Source organism: Zingiber officinale, chromosome 5B, assembly GCF_018446385.1.
Source record: "Zingiber officinale cultivar Zhangliang chromosome 5B, Zo_v1.1, whole genome shotgun sequence".
Taxonomy (NCBI): Eukaryota; Viridiplantae; Streptophyta; class Magnoliopsida; order Zingiberales; family Zingiberaceae; genus Zingiber; species Zingiber officinale.
Window position 1 is genome coordinate 54169704 of NC_055995.1, and position 15969 is coordinate 54185672.

The 15969-nt window shown below is 35.5% G+C and overlaps 1 protein-coding gene across 1 annotated transcript in view; it reads right to left on the bottom strand.

Annotated features, from left to right (window-relative positions):
- Positions 1 to 6518: 6518 nt before the first annotated feature.
- The window catches only part of LOC121984407 (enhancer of rudimentary homolog), a 44416-nt gene continuing 34965 nt past the window's right edge, over positions 6519 to 15969 (bottom strand). The window contains exons 2-4 of the mRNA XM_042537321.1: positions 8308 to 8401; positions 6984 to 7104; positions 6519 to 6912 (exon numbers count right to left, since the gene is read on the bottom strand). Coding sequence (XP_042393255.1) covers positions 6819 to 6912; positions 6984 to 7104; positions 8308 to 8401 — 309 coding nt within the window. The 3' untranslated portion in view covers positions 6519 to 6818. The remainder of the gene's footprint in view (positions 6913 to 6983; positions 7105 to 8307; positions 8402 to 15969) is intronic.

The window sequence follows — 15969 nt, forward strand, 5'->3', positions numbered from 1 at the left end:
TATCCACTGATGAATATAAAAGCGATGACCTAGTAATTTACTAGAGTTTTCAGAGAAGATGGGTTGTTGATGAAGTTCCCTTACATCAAGGAGAGGGGGAAAAGCAGATTGCCATTTAGTAGACCACCCGACAGGATCGGGAAATTTGACAAAGAAAAAATAAGATTTCCAACCCTTGATAGAAGAAGGTATTTCTTCAAAGAATACTATTTTCAGACGAGATTGAAAGAGGAAAACCCCTGGTTCCGATTTCTTGGGCTAAGAAAACATAAAAAAAAATTTGAGAAGTAGGAGGTATACTAAAAAGGCAGAACACCATGTACAATCCACATAGGTATCTAAAGGCGTTTGGGGCAAATTGTTGAAGAGGAATACCAAAATATCAACTTATGTCTATCAAGAAGATAGGGATAGGAAAGTGTAAGCCTGTGGCTAGTTGGTCTTTAAAAAAGGTAACACATCGTCAGGAGGAAGACAAGGATGAGCTTCAGGTGACGGAACCCTAATAAGGTATTCTGTAGGATTTCATACTGAGAGTGAATGGAAATTAGATTGGCGGCGGTGAAGGAGGAACAAATTTGAGCATACCAAGGGAGTAGAGATTCTTCAGCCATGTCAAGAAACTGAAACACTTAAAGAGCAAATGAGTTACTGAATCCTAAGGGGGAAGAAGATCGGAGAAGATGAAGAAGTGCGAGTTGTGGAGAAAGGTCTAGAAAGAAAAACGCCAAGGAATAACTGGAGGAAGACAAAGAGTAAAAAAGTTTAAAATGGCTTAGGGTTTTAGGGTAATATAAGGATTGTCATTGAAATAAAATGATTCGATAAAGAAGAGTCGTTGATTTGCCAAGGAGAATGTGTGATAAGACATAAATGAGAAACGTACCGAGGATTACTTGGAGAAAGGAAAAAGAAGGATACATGGCGCTCATCCAGGAAGGGGCATTTATGATAGACAGAACAAATCGAATCATATACTGAACTTCCATATCTTCGAACATTCTCTTTCCATTGAAGGATCAATTACCAATAAGACTACGGGAAAAAATTGCGCGAATCTTAAAATATAGATGAATAAACAAAACTTGTAAATAAGGAAGCTGCCCTGATTGATTGTAAGCCCGACCGACCGTGTGTGCAGAAGAGAACCCTGAAGTCCGGTCGAACTCATATTCGGTCGAACATACACATAAGATCCCTCATCTGACTAATCCTCACACAGCCAACCGCAAGAAACACTTAGCAAGGTAAAAAGTGTAATCAAATACAAACATAGAACTTTACATCAACGTTAGTAATGTTACAATCATAACTCTTAAACTTCCATAAACAAATATAGTAAATAAACAAACTCCTACTAATTTTGTTGTCTGAAGTTAGTGAATCATTCTGCCCATTTCAAGTAGGGGTGTGTGGTAAAGTGATAATCTGAACAAACTTTGGAAATGTAGGGGATGGGTAAGCCTACTCATTGTCACGTTCTGTGAGATGAAAACAAATTTTCTAAAGATCAGGAATATTTTGCCCGGTATGATTGTCGATGGGAAAATCTGTCATCCAACGAAATTTAACTTTTATTTAGAACCACCAGATTTTTCTTCATATCCTAGGTATGAGCGTGTAATATAATGACAACTGGGACAAAAGGGAAAAGCTCGTCCTGTCCTCTTGCGTTTGTGTGACTCACCCTCTGGGACTTGTGACTGAGAAGCTATCTCTGATCTGATCTGATACAACTCAGCTTGTAGAAAATGCACCTTAGCCTTCTGCTGGTTTAAGTCTTGTTGTTGTGATATCAACAAACCATCTACATGAACCTTCTTGGTTAAAATGGTTATCTCTGAAGCATGTTGAACTTTCAAATCATCCAACTCCTCAATCTTTTGCTTCAAATCCAAATAAGTTTTGTCCCTTAAAGTCACTTCTGACCGAACTTGAGACTGAGCTGCTAACAAACATACCTCTAGCTCTCTTTGCAGTGAATAATGTAGATCTAAAGCTTGCATAGCCTCAGCTAAGGACTTCTCCTTCTTGAACAATAGTTGATCCCAGAGGGGAAGATCTGAAGTCATAATTCCCAATAAAATCTTTAGAGGAAAGTAAAGCAAGAAAGAACAAAGGTTGATGGTGTAAAAGGTAGGATCACATCTCTATTTAACTTGCTGAAGGTGTCACGGGATCACTGTAGAGGTGTCACGGGATCACTGTAGAGGTTGTCATGGGATCACTACAAAAAATAGCAAAAGGAAAGAAATAGACTTAGGTCTAGTAAGTCAGCTACACCTCCTTCGACTAGACTTGAATGGGAGGCTAGTGATATGGGTTATGATAGATCGGTAGAGTGAGTGAAGGAGGGGTTAAGTCCAAAAAGATAGGAAAGGTATATCGTCGATCGAATAAAGGCCGAGCGAGAGCCTCCGCTCTCATATATGCTCGGCCAGCCAAAACCCGCTCGAGCATAAAGGCATTTAGCCTTATATAAGATTCTCAGTATATTACCGATCGACCGCAGGCCGAGTGAGCGCCCTTGCACTTATATATGCTCGACCAGGCAAAGCCTGCTCGAGCATAAAGGCATTTAACCTTATATAATATTCTCAATATATTACGGCCGATCGCAGGCCGAGTGAGCGCCCCCCGTGCTCATATATGTTCGACCGGGCAAAGTCTGCTTGAGCATAAAGGTGTTTATCCTTATATAATATTCTCAGTATCTTACCGGCCGATCGCAGGCCGAGCGAGTACCCACGTGCTCATATATGCTCGGTCGGACAAATCCCGCCCAAGCATAAAGACATTTAGCCTTATATAATATTTTCAATATCTTATCAGCCGATCACAGACCGAGCGAGCATCCGAGTGCTCATATATGCTTGATCGGGCAAAGCTCGCTCAAACATAAAGGCATTTAGCCTTATATAATATTCTCAGTATCTTACCAGCGGATCGCAGACCGAGCGAGCACCCACGTGCTCATATATGCTCGACCAGGCAAAGTCCGCTCGAGCATAAAGGTATTTAGCCTTATATAATATTTCCAGTATCTTACCGACCAATCGCAGACCGAGCGAGCATCCACGTGCTCATATATGCTCGGTTAGGCAAAGCCCGCCCAAGCATAAAGGCATTTAGCCTTATATAATATTTTTAGTATCTTACCGGCCAATCGCAAGCCGAGCAAGCACTCACGTGCTCATATATGCTCGATCGGGCAAAGTCCGCCCGAGTATAAAGACATTTAGCCCTATATAATATTCTTATTATCTTATCGGTCGACAGCAGGCTGAGTGAGCGCCCTCGCGCTCATATATGCTCGGCTGGGCAATGCTCACCCGAGTATAAAGAAAGGATCAACAGAAGGTATTCTTAATAGTACAAACATTGGCTTGAACGACCGACCGAGATATATTCAACAGGAAGTATTTTTAACAGTATATACAACCGGCTTGAACAACCGGCCGGGACATATTCAACAGAATGTATTCTTAACAGTATACACGACCGGCTTGAACGATCGACCGGGACATATTTAACAGAAGGTATTTTTAACAGTATATACGACTAGCTTGAATGACCGGCCGAGATATATTCAATAGGAAGTATTCTTAATAGCATATATGACTGGCTTGAACGACCGACTAAGATATATCCAACAGGAAGTATTCTTAAACAGTATATGCGGCCAGCTTGAGCAACCGGCTGAAACATACTTAATGAAATATTTGGCGAGAAATATCTTCTAGAAGCTTCTTCAATTATGATGATGTGTCATAAATGATAAAACAGGCACATCTGGGGTACAGAAAAGATTCCTTAAAGAATTATTGCACGAAGTATAGAAGATGATTTCATCTCCTAACAAACTCTAACAAACCGGGGACCTTACCCCGGTCTTAGGTCACTAACGCTTTGTTGGCTCGTCTCACTGTGCGTAGGAGCGTTGAGGAGTCTCTTCAGATCTTCGGAGTTCATCTTCATCGAAGGTCATCATCGTTCATTGAAGTCAGTGCTCATCTTCGTAGATCTCAGACAAGATCAATTTACTAATGTGATTATTCCTGCAATTAATTTGGATGTGTCATCTGATGCTTATTTGTTTTGTCTCATTTGTTTCCAGTGTTTTCTTCACAATTTATTCCAACATATTTCTCTCAATCACACATGCAAGTTTAAGTGCCATGTTTATACCCCATGGCATAGTACAAACGGTGGGCGCATAACATCTTTGGCATAATGGTTAGGGGTCGATTCTCAAGAACTAACGACCTGAGATTTATCCCACCATGTACCTCCCTCTATATCCGTAGGGCCGACACTAGGGGGTCGTTAATGTAGCAGATCTACATTTAAGTGTCATGTTTCTTGTTACTTCATGCTTTCCTTGATTGATATATGGATCAAATGCTTTACGTCACTTTCTTCCTCACATTTTTCGCTCAATCTTTTCTATCCATTTATTCACTAAATCATTGTTTATATCTCAAAATCCAAGCAAAGGTGTGTTCAAACTTGTTTGATAAGCTAATCGAGCCATGTTAAATTGAACCTAAAATAAATTAAACTATTGAAATAGTTGTTCAAGCTTGATTTATTTTATTTTATGAGCTTGAGCTTGTTTCCAAGTTCATTTAGATATTATTAAGTTCTAAATTCAAGTTAATTGAGTATTTGAAACTTTTACATTTTAAAGCTTGTTTGGTAAGCTTGATATTATGATTTTTTTTTTGTTTGTTTTTAGAGTTATAAGAGCTTTGTTATTGAACATGCTTCATAAATTTTGTTAATGGATCTTGGTCATGAATTTTATTCACGAATAATTCTAATCTTTGTTCATAAATATTAAAAAACTAAGCACATGTGCTCATTGTTCATTTAGTTTAATGAACCGTTCAAGTAAATTTATTTATTTAATTGATCTAGTAAATATTGAATAAATATAAATAAACTCTTATCAAATTAAACATCAAATGTATTCATGAATATTTGATTTATTTACAACTCTAATAACCATACTTTGTATGCACGTTGCTTTCTTTAGAATTATGTTGTTTCAAATAACATTTATGTTATCATCCGAAATGCAATGATATTGTTAGCCATACAGATTCCATTGCTTTACTAATATTCCATATTTTGTTTCAGTAATAAAATTTGGGTTTATCAAAGGAGTTAATGCAGTTGTCTCCGAAGTCACTAATAATCAGAACTCTTGGGATCAGTTGAAACTTTCTGGATTCAAGCCTTCAATGTCTGTTGCGACTTTGTAAGTCAGCTGAAGCAATGCATCTCTGAGCAGATCAGTTCAGGCAATCCACATTTACCGTGTGCTGCTGTACCTGACAGTGATGTTGGAAAAGTTAGTTCAGTGCCTCTTCAGTCAGGGACGGATCCAGAGGGGGACGGCATCGGCGATCGCCCCCTCTTATCGGTAATGGAATTCCTAGTAATATGGGATTCCACCGATAGAAATAGAAGATACTACCCCTTTATATAAAAATCATCCCTTCATACTTTAATTCTTGGATCCATCACTGTCTTCAGTGATTTCCAGGTGCTTGCTTCTGATGAAAAATCTATCCTGACGAAAGTGAACTCCTTTTGCTCTCTTCTCCAGGAAGGTGTTAGCATGGCGCAAAGCCAACAGATGAAGGGTGCTTCAACTTCGGCGGCTGCTAATGACTCATCAGAGAACACTCAGGTGAAAGAAGATACTACAGGCCGAAGAATGCAATAGGAATGACAAGAGAAGATTCTTTTGGAGAGTTGCAGATGCATCTCCCTTGAATTATGTCGCTACCATAGTTGCAGAAGAAGATTGCTACCCCTTTATGTGAAGAGTAAAAGTCTTGATAAGTTTTTTCCCTTTTTTTATCTTTGCTGTGTGTTCATGTGGCAAAAGGTCATCCCAACACCTCCATCAACATGTCCCTAGGTTAACACGGAGAAGATAAAACACGGATGACTATTAATCATTAGTACAGATTATAAGACATGGAGGAAGGCACACTTTGTTATGTGTTTGTGATGTTAGGTCGTGTTGACCTGAGCTGAGCTGGGTGAAAACAATCCCTATTCAAATAGGTGAACTCCAGCTTAATCGTCGTGTTCTACGCATGTCTTGTGGTGAGAATTAAATCGTATACGTCGATGTAGCAGTTATCATGCCACAACAATTTTACAGTGTATTTTGTATTGGATATGTTGATATTGTTTTACGATGGTTCTATAGGAGGTAGTGGTACTACTTTATTATGTCAAGAGTTGTTTTTATCTTTAATTTAATTGTGATAAATATTACCTTTTGTTTTCAGCGTTCTACTGTTTTAGCAGTTAGAGCATTCCTCCGAATCTAATTGAGTGTTCATTCTTATTCTGAATTTGATTCAACTAGTGTTAATTGTTCGATCAAATTCAAGGGTTTATTGTTGTACAATGATCCAAAATATTTTGAATATTTTGTTTAGTTATGTGATAAAATCCATTCCAACTATGAAACTTAATACTAGTTAATGCCATAATTTTCCTACCATAACTATTGCAGTTGCCTCTAAATAATATTAAAATCTCCTTACATGTAATGCCACAGTACCCATTCATTCATCCACCAGTTAAAACCCAAAGAGAGGCTGGCCTGTGTTCCTTGCCAACGAAGTTTGTATATCACTAGTAAAGCATATTCAGCAGGGTGAAAAAAAAAAAACAGCTCAAGTGCTTGTCTTGTTCCATATTTTCAAAACCTAATGCTATAACATAAGATTATTTCTATTTAGACACGATGTACTCGTCATGGTTCTCATACATTGTCACATTACAGGAATTCAATGCGAAGCCAGCTTCTTCAGGTGATGAAACATCCGATTCTTGATCCAAACCCGGTCATATGGGAGATAAGCCTGAATCGAGTGCTCGAAGCTACAAGAAAGGCACAGCTAATTAGTTGAAGTAAACTGATTGCAAGCGGAAGGACTGTAAATGATGCAAACATCAATGCACTAAGATCAGCCAGGCCATCGATAAAATTGTAAAGGTCTGAAATGTCATAAGTTATGTTCTGGACTGTTGGATTTATCTCCTTAAGTTTTCTTTCGTACAGTCCGCAAATCCCTGTGAATACCACAGAATTTGAGAAGACAGATTTACCGATGACAAAACAAAAATAAAGAAAAGAGAAACTGTTGAACGACCAGGGAAAAAAACAGTTGGCATACTAAAACTAGGAGACCAAGGGAATGTGCAGTTTTGAACAAAACAAAGTATGCGGTACACTTGCTGATACATACAGAATTGTAGCAATAAAGCATGGAGAATACAATTCACAACATAATCACGAAAACTCAATGAGAGGCATCCTTTTGGGGCTACCTTATTGCTATGTTAAATTTTTGGATGACAATTTACTTAAATGGAAGCTCAATCAATTTGGTTCAGCAGTTAAACGAGAACTACATTGAGAGTTTAATTTAGCTTATGATGTACCAGATTATCAACCATTCCTATGACTACCTAACTTTTCAGGACACACAAGGATTCAAACAGCAAATGAGGTTCACAGTATTCCAAATGTTTTTAGAAAAATAATATGCTCAAGGAAAAAAATTCAAGGAAAAGCTCAAGGATAAACACATAAAGTGATGGGACCCACATAAAATGAAATGGTAGGCCATGACTTTATGTGTCTATCCTTGAGCTTTTCCTTAAGTTTTTTCCTTGAGCATATCATTGCTCATGTTTTTAATAAGACCAGAGTGAGTAAAGTAACAAATGGATGAAAATAAAGACAAATAATGTTCAGATGAATGCTTCAAAGGGAATTCTCCACTGTGTAATCTTCTTTCCAGCGGATTAAGAAATACCATTAAACCATTTCATCAAAAAAAAAAAAATACCATTAAACCAACACTTTTGGTCCACCTTATTGAACTCACGCTGCTGCATTGAATACAAACTTGATTTCATATTTGGCTTATACATACTCCACTTGTTAGTTTTTTGGCACTCAAAATAAGCAAAAAGCAAACCCTTTTTTTGTGTGCACCAAATAAACAATACTTTAAGCATGCATGATCCATCAATTACACAAAAATATGGAAGGTAAATTAAATGTGAATGATCAAAATTAACAATTCATAATCCACACAAAAAAGAAAACAAGCATATCTCATGCATACGCTAATTACATAACCAAAAAGTTGTGCTGGAATATTATAAGACTAGAGAAACATTAACAATCCATTAGCCACTGAAGCCTCTGGTGAACAAGTCTGAAAATTCTAACACGATAAAGCACAAAGGATGGTGTTTTGTTACCGTCCATTGCCTGGCTAATGGAATCATAGTCCATGAATGTTCTAGTTGCCCTGTTTGGAGATGACTGCATCAAAATTATAGTGTGCCTGTTTGCCTGCATATATAGCCGACAGATAATGAGTCTGATATTTGAATATAACAATTGAAATTTAAATTGTAGTAAATGATATAGAATAACATCTAAAACATGAGAAATAAGAGTGCTAGGACATACATGAGTGAAAGTATTAGGGCTAGTTTTATAGCTGCGAATTCAGATTTGTAAGTTCATGGTTATGAAACATAGATATCATTCTGAAAGGAAGCTATTTAAAACATACAAGAAAGGAGGGTATTGAGTGGAACATTGGTGGTTATATGGTTAATCAAGGTGTGCATAGGATTCATCACATACTAGCTAAAGATGGAACATGGAGAAGAAACTTGGAAAGAAGAATTTGTATTGAGGAAAAGTTAATTAAACAGACTGAATTACCCTTGAAAAGTTTTCAAGTTTCATGTCATCTAGTATATATATGATTGAGAAGATGAAAGTGCCAAATACAAAGCATACTTACCAGTTGTTCCAAATATGTATAAGAGAAACAACCACATTTTTAAGATGTAATTTAATCGCTGCTATCATAAGCCTTCAGCAGTGATTCATTCGACCTAAATAACACATTGTTAGTATGCTACTTAGGCACTAGTCGCCACATCATTCAGGTAGATTACTCAAACACCCACCCTTGTGTACATAGTTCCATTTCATATCCCAAATGCCACATACACATGTGACCACAATTATTGCAAGCTGCAACAAATACAATTAACCAGGGTTGGTATTGAGTTGTCACCCGACCAGTACATTTTGTTCCAGGGAAAGACCAAGACACGACATGGACTGACAGAGGATTGAATCACTGTGTAGCGCATGTTGGAACAATGTCACTCGTGCCGAGGGTCAAACAGTCTGTTATTTCTCAATCAACACAGAAGGTAATCAATGGAATTCATCAAGCATCAAGTAGTGAAGGTCACAAGAAGAGGAAAAGAGCAGCTGTAAAACCTAATGCACACCTCACATCCAACAAAGGTTGGTTTAAGGGCAACAAGTTGAGAAGACCACATCAATGGATACATAGGCATGGTAATCTATAGGGGATTTAGTGAGTTCTTCAAGGAGATTTGAAAGGTGGGGCGACAAAGGTCTGATAAGGTTTGTGATCACAATTTTGCAATTAATTGCAGAAATATAGTTATGTATATAGCATATAGACATTAATATATGCTATATTATACATCCACTGCTATATATATATATATATATATATATATATATAATTGATTGCAGCGCGCTTGCTATACAGTGTAACAAATTCATATACAACAATAACTAAATCTTATCCCACTAGATAGAATCGACTATATAGATCAATATTACAAAGCTCTATCTCTTACTACATCATCTATACTTAAATAAATTTTAACTTGTTTTATTGTTGCTAACCAAGTCTTTTTTGGATCTTCCTCTTCCTCGTTTGATATGCGTGTATCATAATTTCACATCATCTAACTGGAACATTTATTGGTCGTCTAAGTATATGCTCGTACCATCTTAAACGTGTCTCTCGGAGTTTTCCCTCAATAGATGCAACTCCAACTTTCTCTAATCCTCTCATTTCTTATTCTATCCATTCTCGTATGTCCACATATCCACCTTAACATCCTCATCTTTTACTCATATGCTCGAGCATAACCCAACATTCTAACTGCAGTTTTGTAGAATTTTCCTTTAAGTTTTAAAGGTATTTTACTTTCACATAAACACTCTTCCATTTCAACAATCCTACTTGTATTCTATGTAAGACATCTCTCTCAATCCCTCTATCATTTTACAAAAATGATCCTAAATATTTAAAACTCTCGGTTCTGGACAACTAGTCATCTCCTGTCTTAACAATTGTCTCATTATGTCTAATATTGTTAAACTTAAATTACATATATTCTGTCTTTATTCTACTAAGCTTAAATCCTTCCCTTTTAGTGTTTCCCACCAAAATTCTAGTTTAGCATTTTCTCTTTCACGTATTTCATCTACCAAAACAATATCATCTGCAAATAACATGCATCATGGTACTGTCTTGAATGTGTGCAGTGAGTTCGTCTATAATTAGTGTAAAAAAATAGGGACTTAGAGTTGTCCCTTGATGTAATTCTATCTTTATTAAAAATGCTTCAATTACTTTAAAATTTTTACTTTAGTCGTTATATCCTATACATATCCTTAATTAATTCAATATATATTACGCTAACACCTCTCTTTTCTAGATTTCTCCATATAATTTCTCTTAAGACTCTATCACAAATTTTTTCTAAGTCAATGAATATCATGTGTAAATTTTATTTTTACTCCCAATATTTTTTAATTAATTGTTTAAGAAGATATATAGCTTTTATTGTCAACTTTCCAAGTATGAACCCAAATTGATTTTCAATCATCATGGTCTCCTTAATATTTTTCTATTACTTTTTTACAAAGTTTCATGTTATTACTCATTAGTTTAATACCCCTATAGTTTGCACAATTTTGTACGTCTCCCTTATTCTTATATAAGGGAACTAGAGTACTCATCCTACTTTTTTCGTTTTCAATATCATGTTTAATAATTTTGTAAGTCATTCAATACTTTATTTCCTTAAGCACTTCCATATCTCTATCGGAATATCATCAGGTCCAACGGCTTTTCTATTGCACATCTCATTTAAAGCTTGTTCTACTCTGACGTTTGAATCCTATGATAAAAATTTAAATTTCTATGCTCATTGGACCTACTTAAATTACCTAAATTGGTCACATAAGTCTTCATTAAAAAATTGATGAAAATACCTCTTCCACCGCTCTTTTATTTCTCTATAGTTTACTAGTACCTTATAACATTCATCTTTAATATATTTTATTTATATAAAATCACTTGTCTTCCTTTATCTCATTTTAGCTATTCTGTAAATGTCTTTTTCTTCTTCTTTTGTATCTAATATTTGATATAATCGTTCAAAAATTTCATTATTTGCTTCATTTGCTACTATCTTAGCTTCTCATTTTAGCTATTCTGTATATTTTTTTAAGTTTTCCTCATTTTTACAAATATATAATTCCTTATAAAATATTCATTTTTTTCATTTTCTCTTGTACTTTCTCATTCCACCACCAAGATTCCTTACTTAGTGGTGCATGTTTCTTTGACTCACCAAATACACTCTTAGTTACTATTTTCAACTTTGATATCATCCTATCCCATGTCATATTAGAATCACCGTGTATTTTGCCTAATACTTGTACTTCTACCTTCTCCTTAAATATATTTTACTTCTCATCATTTAACTTCCACCACTTAATTTTAGAAGTTGTATATATATTCTTTCTATTGATACTATGTTTGAAGCATATATCCAACACTACTAACCTATGTTAGGTAGTTAAGTTTTTTCAAGGATGATCTTGCAATCTTTACAAATCTTCTTATTCTTCTTCCTAACCATAAGAAAGTTAATTTACGATTTATTATTCTTACTTTTAAACGTGACTAAGTGTTCTCTTTTCTTACAATGTTTGAAACATATATCCAACACTACTAACCTATGTTGGGTAGTTAAGTTTTTTCAAGGATGACCTTGCAATCTTTACAAATCTTCTTATTCTTCTTCCTAACCATAAGAAAGTTAATTTACGATTTATTCTTACTTTTAAACGTGACTAAGTGTTCTCTTTTCTTACAAAGCGTATTAACTAATATAAGGTTATATACTATCGCAAAAACTAATATAATTTTTTCTTATTTTTCATTCCAAACTCATAACCCCCATATACCCTCTCATATTCCTGATTTTTCACTCCGACATGCTCATTTAGATCACCTCCTATTAAAATCATTTTATTTGGCAGAATATTTTATAATATTTCATCTAAGTCGTCCCAAAAACATAATTTTTTCGCCACTATTATCTTAAAGGCTATAATTATATCCCCTTTTCGAACTACTCCTATAAATTCATCTTTTAATGAACTATCTACAACATTTTTCTGAAGATTTCTTAATCTACTTAAGAATCGACATATCCCAATGAACTTGCTTCGATTTATCCATAAAACAATTGACTATTCCAACAGCAAAGAGATGACAAGTCTCGCCACTATTAAGTAGATGAGTTTCCCAACAAGCCGTCTGTATTTTACCTTATCCTCAAATAACTCTCCAATATCATCTCAAACACTTGACTTAATATCTATAGGCGTATCAACAGGCTTCATTCCAAGCAAACTGGTTTCTTTGATGATTTTACCTGCGCTTTTGCTATAGATATAATTACAAAGGATGAGTAGTGCAAGACCGAATACAAAAGATGAGTAGTGCAAGGTAATCAAGTCTAGTCCTTGGACCAAGGTAATCAAACGAGATATAATTACAAAGGATGAGTAGTGCAAGATCGAATACAAAAGATGAGAAGTGCAAGGTAATCAAGTCTCGTCCTTGGACCAAAGTAATCAAACGAGATATAATTACAAAGGATGAGTAGTGCAAGACCGAATACCTTTACAAAGAGCAACAGACATATCAATATCAGAGGAGCAAGAAGCATTAAGAGTTTAGGGTTTAGGGATGTGAGGGGAATGAATCTAGTTCTGGCCGAGCATGCCTCGTGTACACCTGTAATGGTTTAGGAGATAGAACATCTGTAGTGGAAGACACAGATGGTGGGATAGGTAATGGAGGCGATACTAATGTATCATGACTGAGCTACACAAAGGAAAAGTATGGTTGGGACTCAAAAAAGCATAGCATCAGCACAGGTGTAGCTGTATTTTGTGAGTGGGTCAAGACAACGATATGTTTTTTTTGTGAGAATATCCAAGCATGATGCATTTAATAGAGCGAGGAGAAAATTTATAAGCGAAGAGTAAAATTATGAACAAAACAAACACAACCAAATATACGAGGCACAAAGAAAAGATATTTGTCAGGATGAAGACAAGAGAAGGGGTTATCCCCATGTAATGTAGTAGACGACATCCTAGAACAGCATCACCTCACAAAACTTAAAAACATGCATGTGACAAAAAAGAATACGAACTATATCTAAAATATAACAGTGTTTGAGTTCAGCAACTCATGTTCTTGGGAACTATATGAATAAGAGGTTTAATGAATTATGTCATTAGAATCACAGATTTAGTTAATTTCATCAACATTTTAATGAAGGTTTAGATGACCAACTTAACTTAGATAATTTAATTAGGTCAAATGAGCATAGAAATTTTAATTTTTATCGTAGAATTCAAACTTCAGAAGTAAAACAAACTTTAAATGAGATGCACAATGGAAAAGTCGTTGGACCAGATGATATTCCGATAGAGGTATGGAAGTGCTTAGGGAAACAAGGTATTGAATGGCTTACAAAATTATTTAACATGATATTGAAAACAAAAAAAAATGTTTGATCAATGGAGGATAAGTACTCTAGTTCCCTTATATAAGAACAAGGGAGGCATATAAAATTGTGCAAACTATAGAGGTATTAAACTAATGAGTCATACTATGAAACTTTGAGAAAAAGTAAAAGAAAAAAAGATTAAGGAGACCACAGTGACAAAAAATCAATTTGGGTTCATGCTTGGAAATTTGGGTTCATGCTTGGAAGGGCGACAATAAAAGTTATACATCTTCTTAGACAATTAATTGAAAAATATTGGGAGCAAAAACAAGATCTACACATAGTATTTATTGACTTAGAAAAAGCTTATGATAGAGTCCCAAGAGAAATTATATGGAGAATTTTAGAAAAAAGAGGTGTTAACGTAACATATATTGAACTAATTAAGGATATGTATGAGGATGTAACGACCAGAGTAAAGACTTCAGGCGGAGTAACTGAAGCATTTCCAATAAAGATTGGGTTACATCAAGGATCAGCTCTAAGTCCCTATCTTTTTACACTAATTATGGACGAACTCACTGCGCCCATTCAAGACACAGTACCGTGGTGCATGTTGTTTGCAGATGATATTATTTTGGTAAATGAGACACGTGAAGGAGTAAATGCTAAGCTAGAATCTTGGAGGGAAACACTAGAAGATAAAGGTTTTAAGCTTAGTAGATTAAAGACAGAATATATGGAATTTAAGTTTAGCAATATTAGAAGTAATGAGACAATTGTTAAGATAGGAGAGGACGAGTTGCCCGGAATCGAGAGATTTAAATATTTAGGATCATTTTTACAAAATGACGAAGGGATTGAGAGAGATGTCTTACATAGAATACAAGCAGGATGGGTGAAATGGAGGGGAGCGTCGAGTGTTTTATGTGACCGTAAAGTACCTCTTAAACTTAAAGGTAAATTCTATAAAACCGCAGTTAAACCTGCTATGTTATATGGAGCTAAATGTTGGGCTATGACTCGAGCACATGAGCAGAAGATGAGAATTGCAGAGATGAGGATGTTAAGGTGGATGTGTAGAAATGAGAGCATTAGAGAGAAAGTCGGAGTTGCATCTATTGAAGAAAAACTCCGAGAGACACGTTTAAGATGGTACGGACATGTACTTAGACGACCAATAAATGCTCCAGTTAGGCGATGTGAAACTATGATAAACATGCATATCAAATGAGGAAGAGGAAGACCAAAAAATACTTGGTTAGCAACAATAAAACAAGATAAAATTTATTTAAATATAGATGATAATATAATAGGAGATAGAGCCCAATGGCGTAAAAGGATTCATACAGTCGACCCCACCTAGTGGGAAAAAGCTTGGTTGTTGTTGTTGTTGTAATAACTCAAGAACCTCACTCCTACTTTTGAGTAAATATAACCTAAGTCATGGGAGAATAATCATCAAGAAAAATTATAAAATATTGAAACCCTCGACTCAACTCTACTAGGTCCCCAAACATCACAATGAATAAGTTTAAATGCAAAAGAACTACGTTTATTAACTCTAGAAGGAAAAGAAGTACGATGATATTTGCCAACTGACTTGCACTAGAAATCAGTAGACGAAACAAGAACTAAACTTTTAAGAGCAGAAGAAGATGGGTGACCTAGACGACAAGGTCGCTAATAAGGAGACAGTTGCTAAAAGTGCTTGGGAACTTATAGGTGTAACCGAATCCAGATAAGATAGACCATCACTCTCATATCCTCTACCAATCATCCTCTTCGTGTGCAACTCCTGAAAAATACAATAGGATGAATATAAAAAAATACAAAATAATTGTAAGCTTTTGTTAGCTAGCTTATAAACAATAAACTAATAGAAAATTTAGGTGAAAAAGAGAACATTAGTAAGAGTAATATTTCCAATGGTCCTGACAACACCTCTTCCCATAATCGAAGAATATGAATTATTGGCTAGACAGAGGGGATAAAAATGAGGAAACAAAGAAGAAAGAGAAAACAAACTTGTTACTAGTAATATGAGCAAACACACCGGAATTTAACATCCAAGACTTATCACAAGACACAACAAATGCACCTAGAGAGAATGAGACATCAATGGAAGAGGGAATACTAGTAGAATAGCAAAGCAATTTCTCATAATCAGTACGAGAAATAGAGATCATATCATCATAATCGTCAGTGTCTAGTGATGGAGTTGATAATTCGATAGATGCATTATTAGCC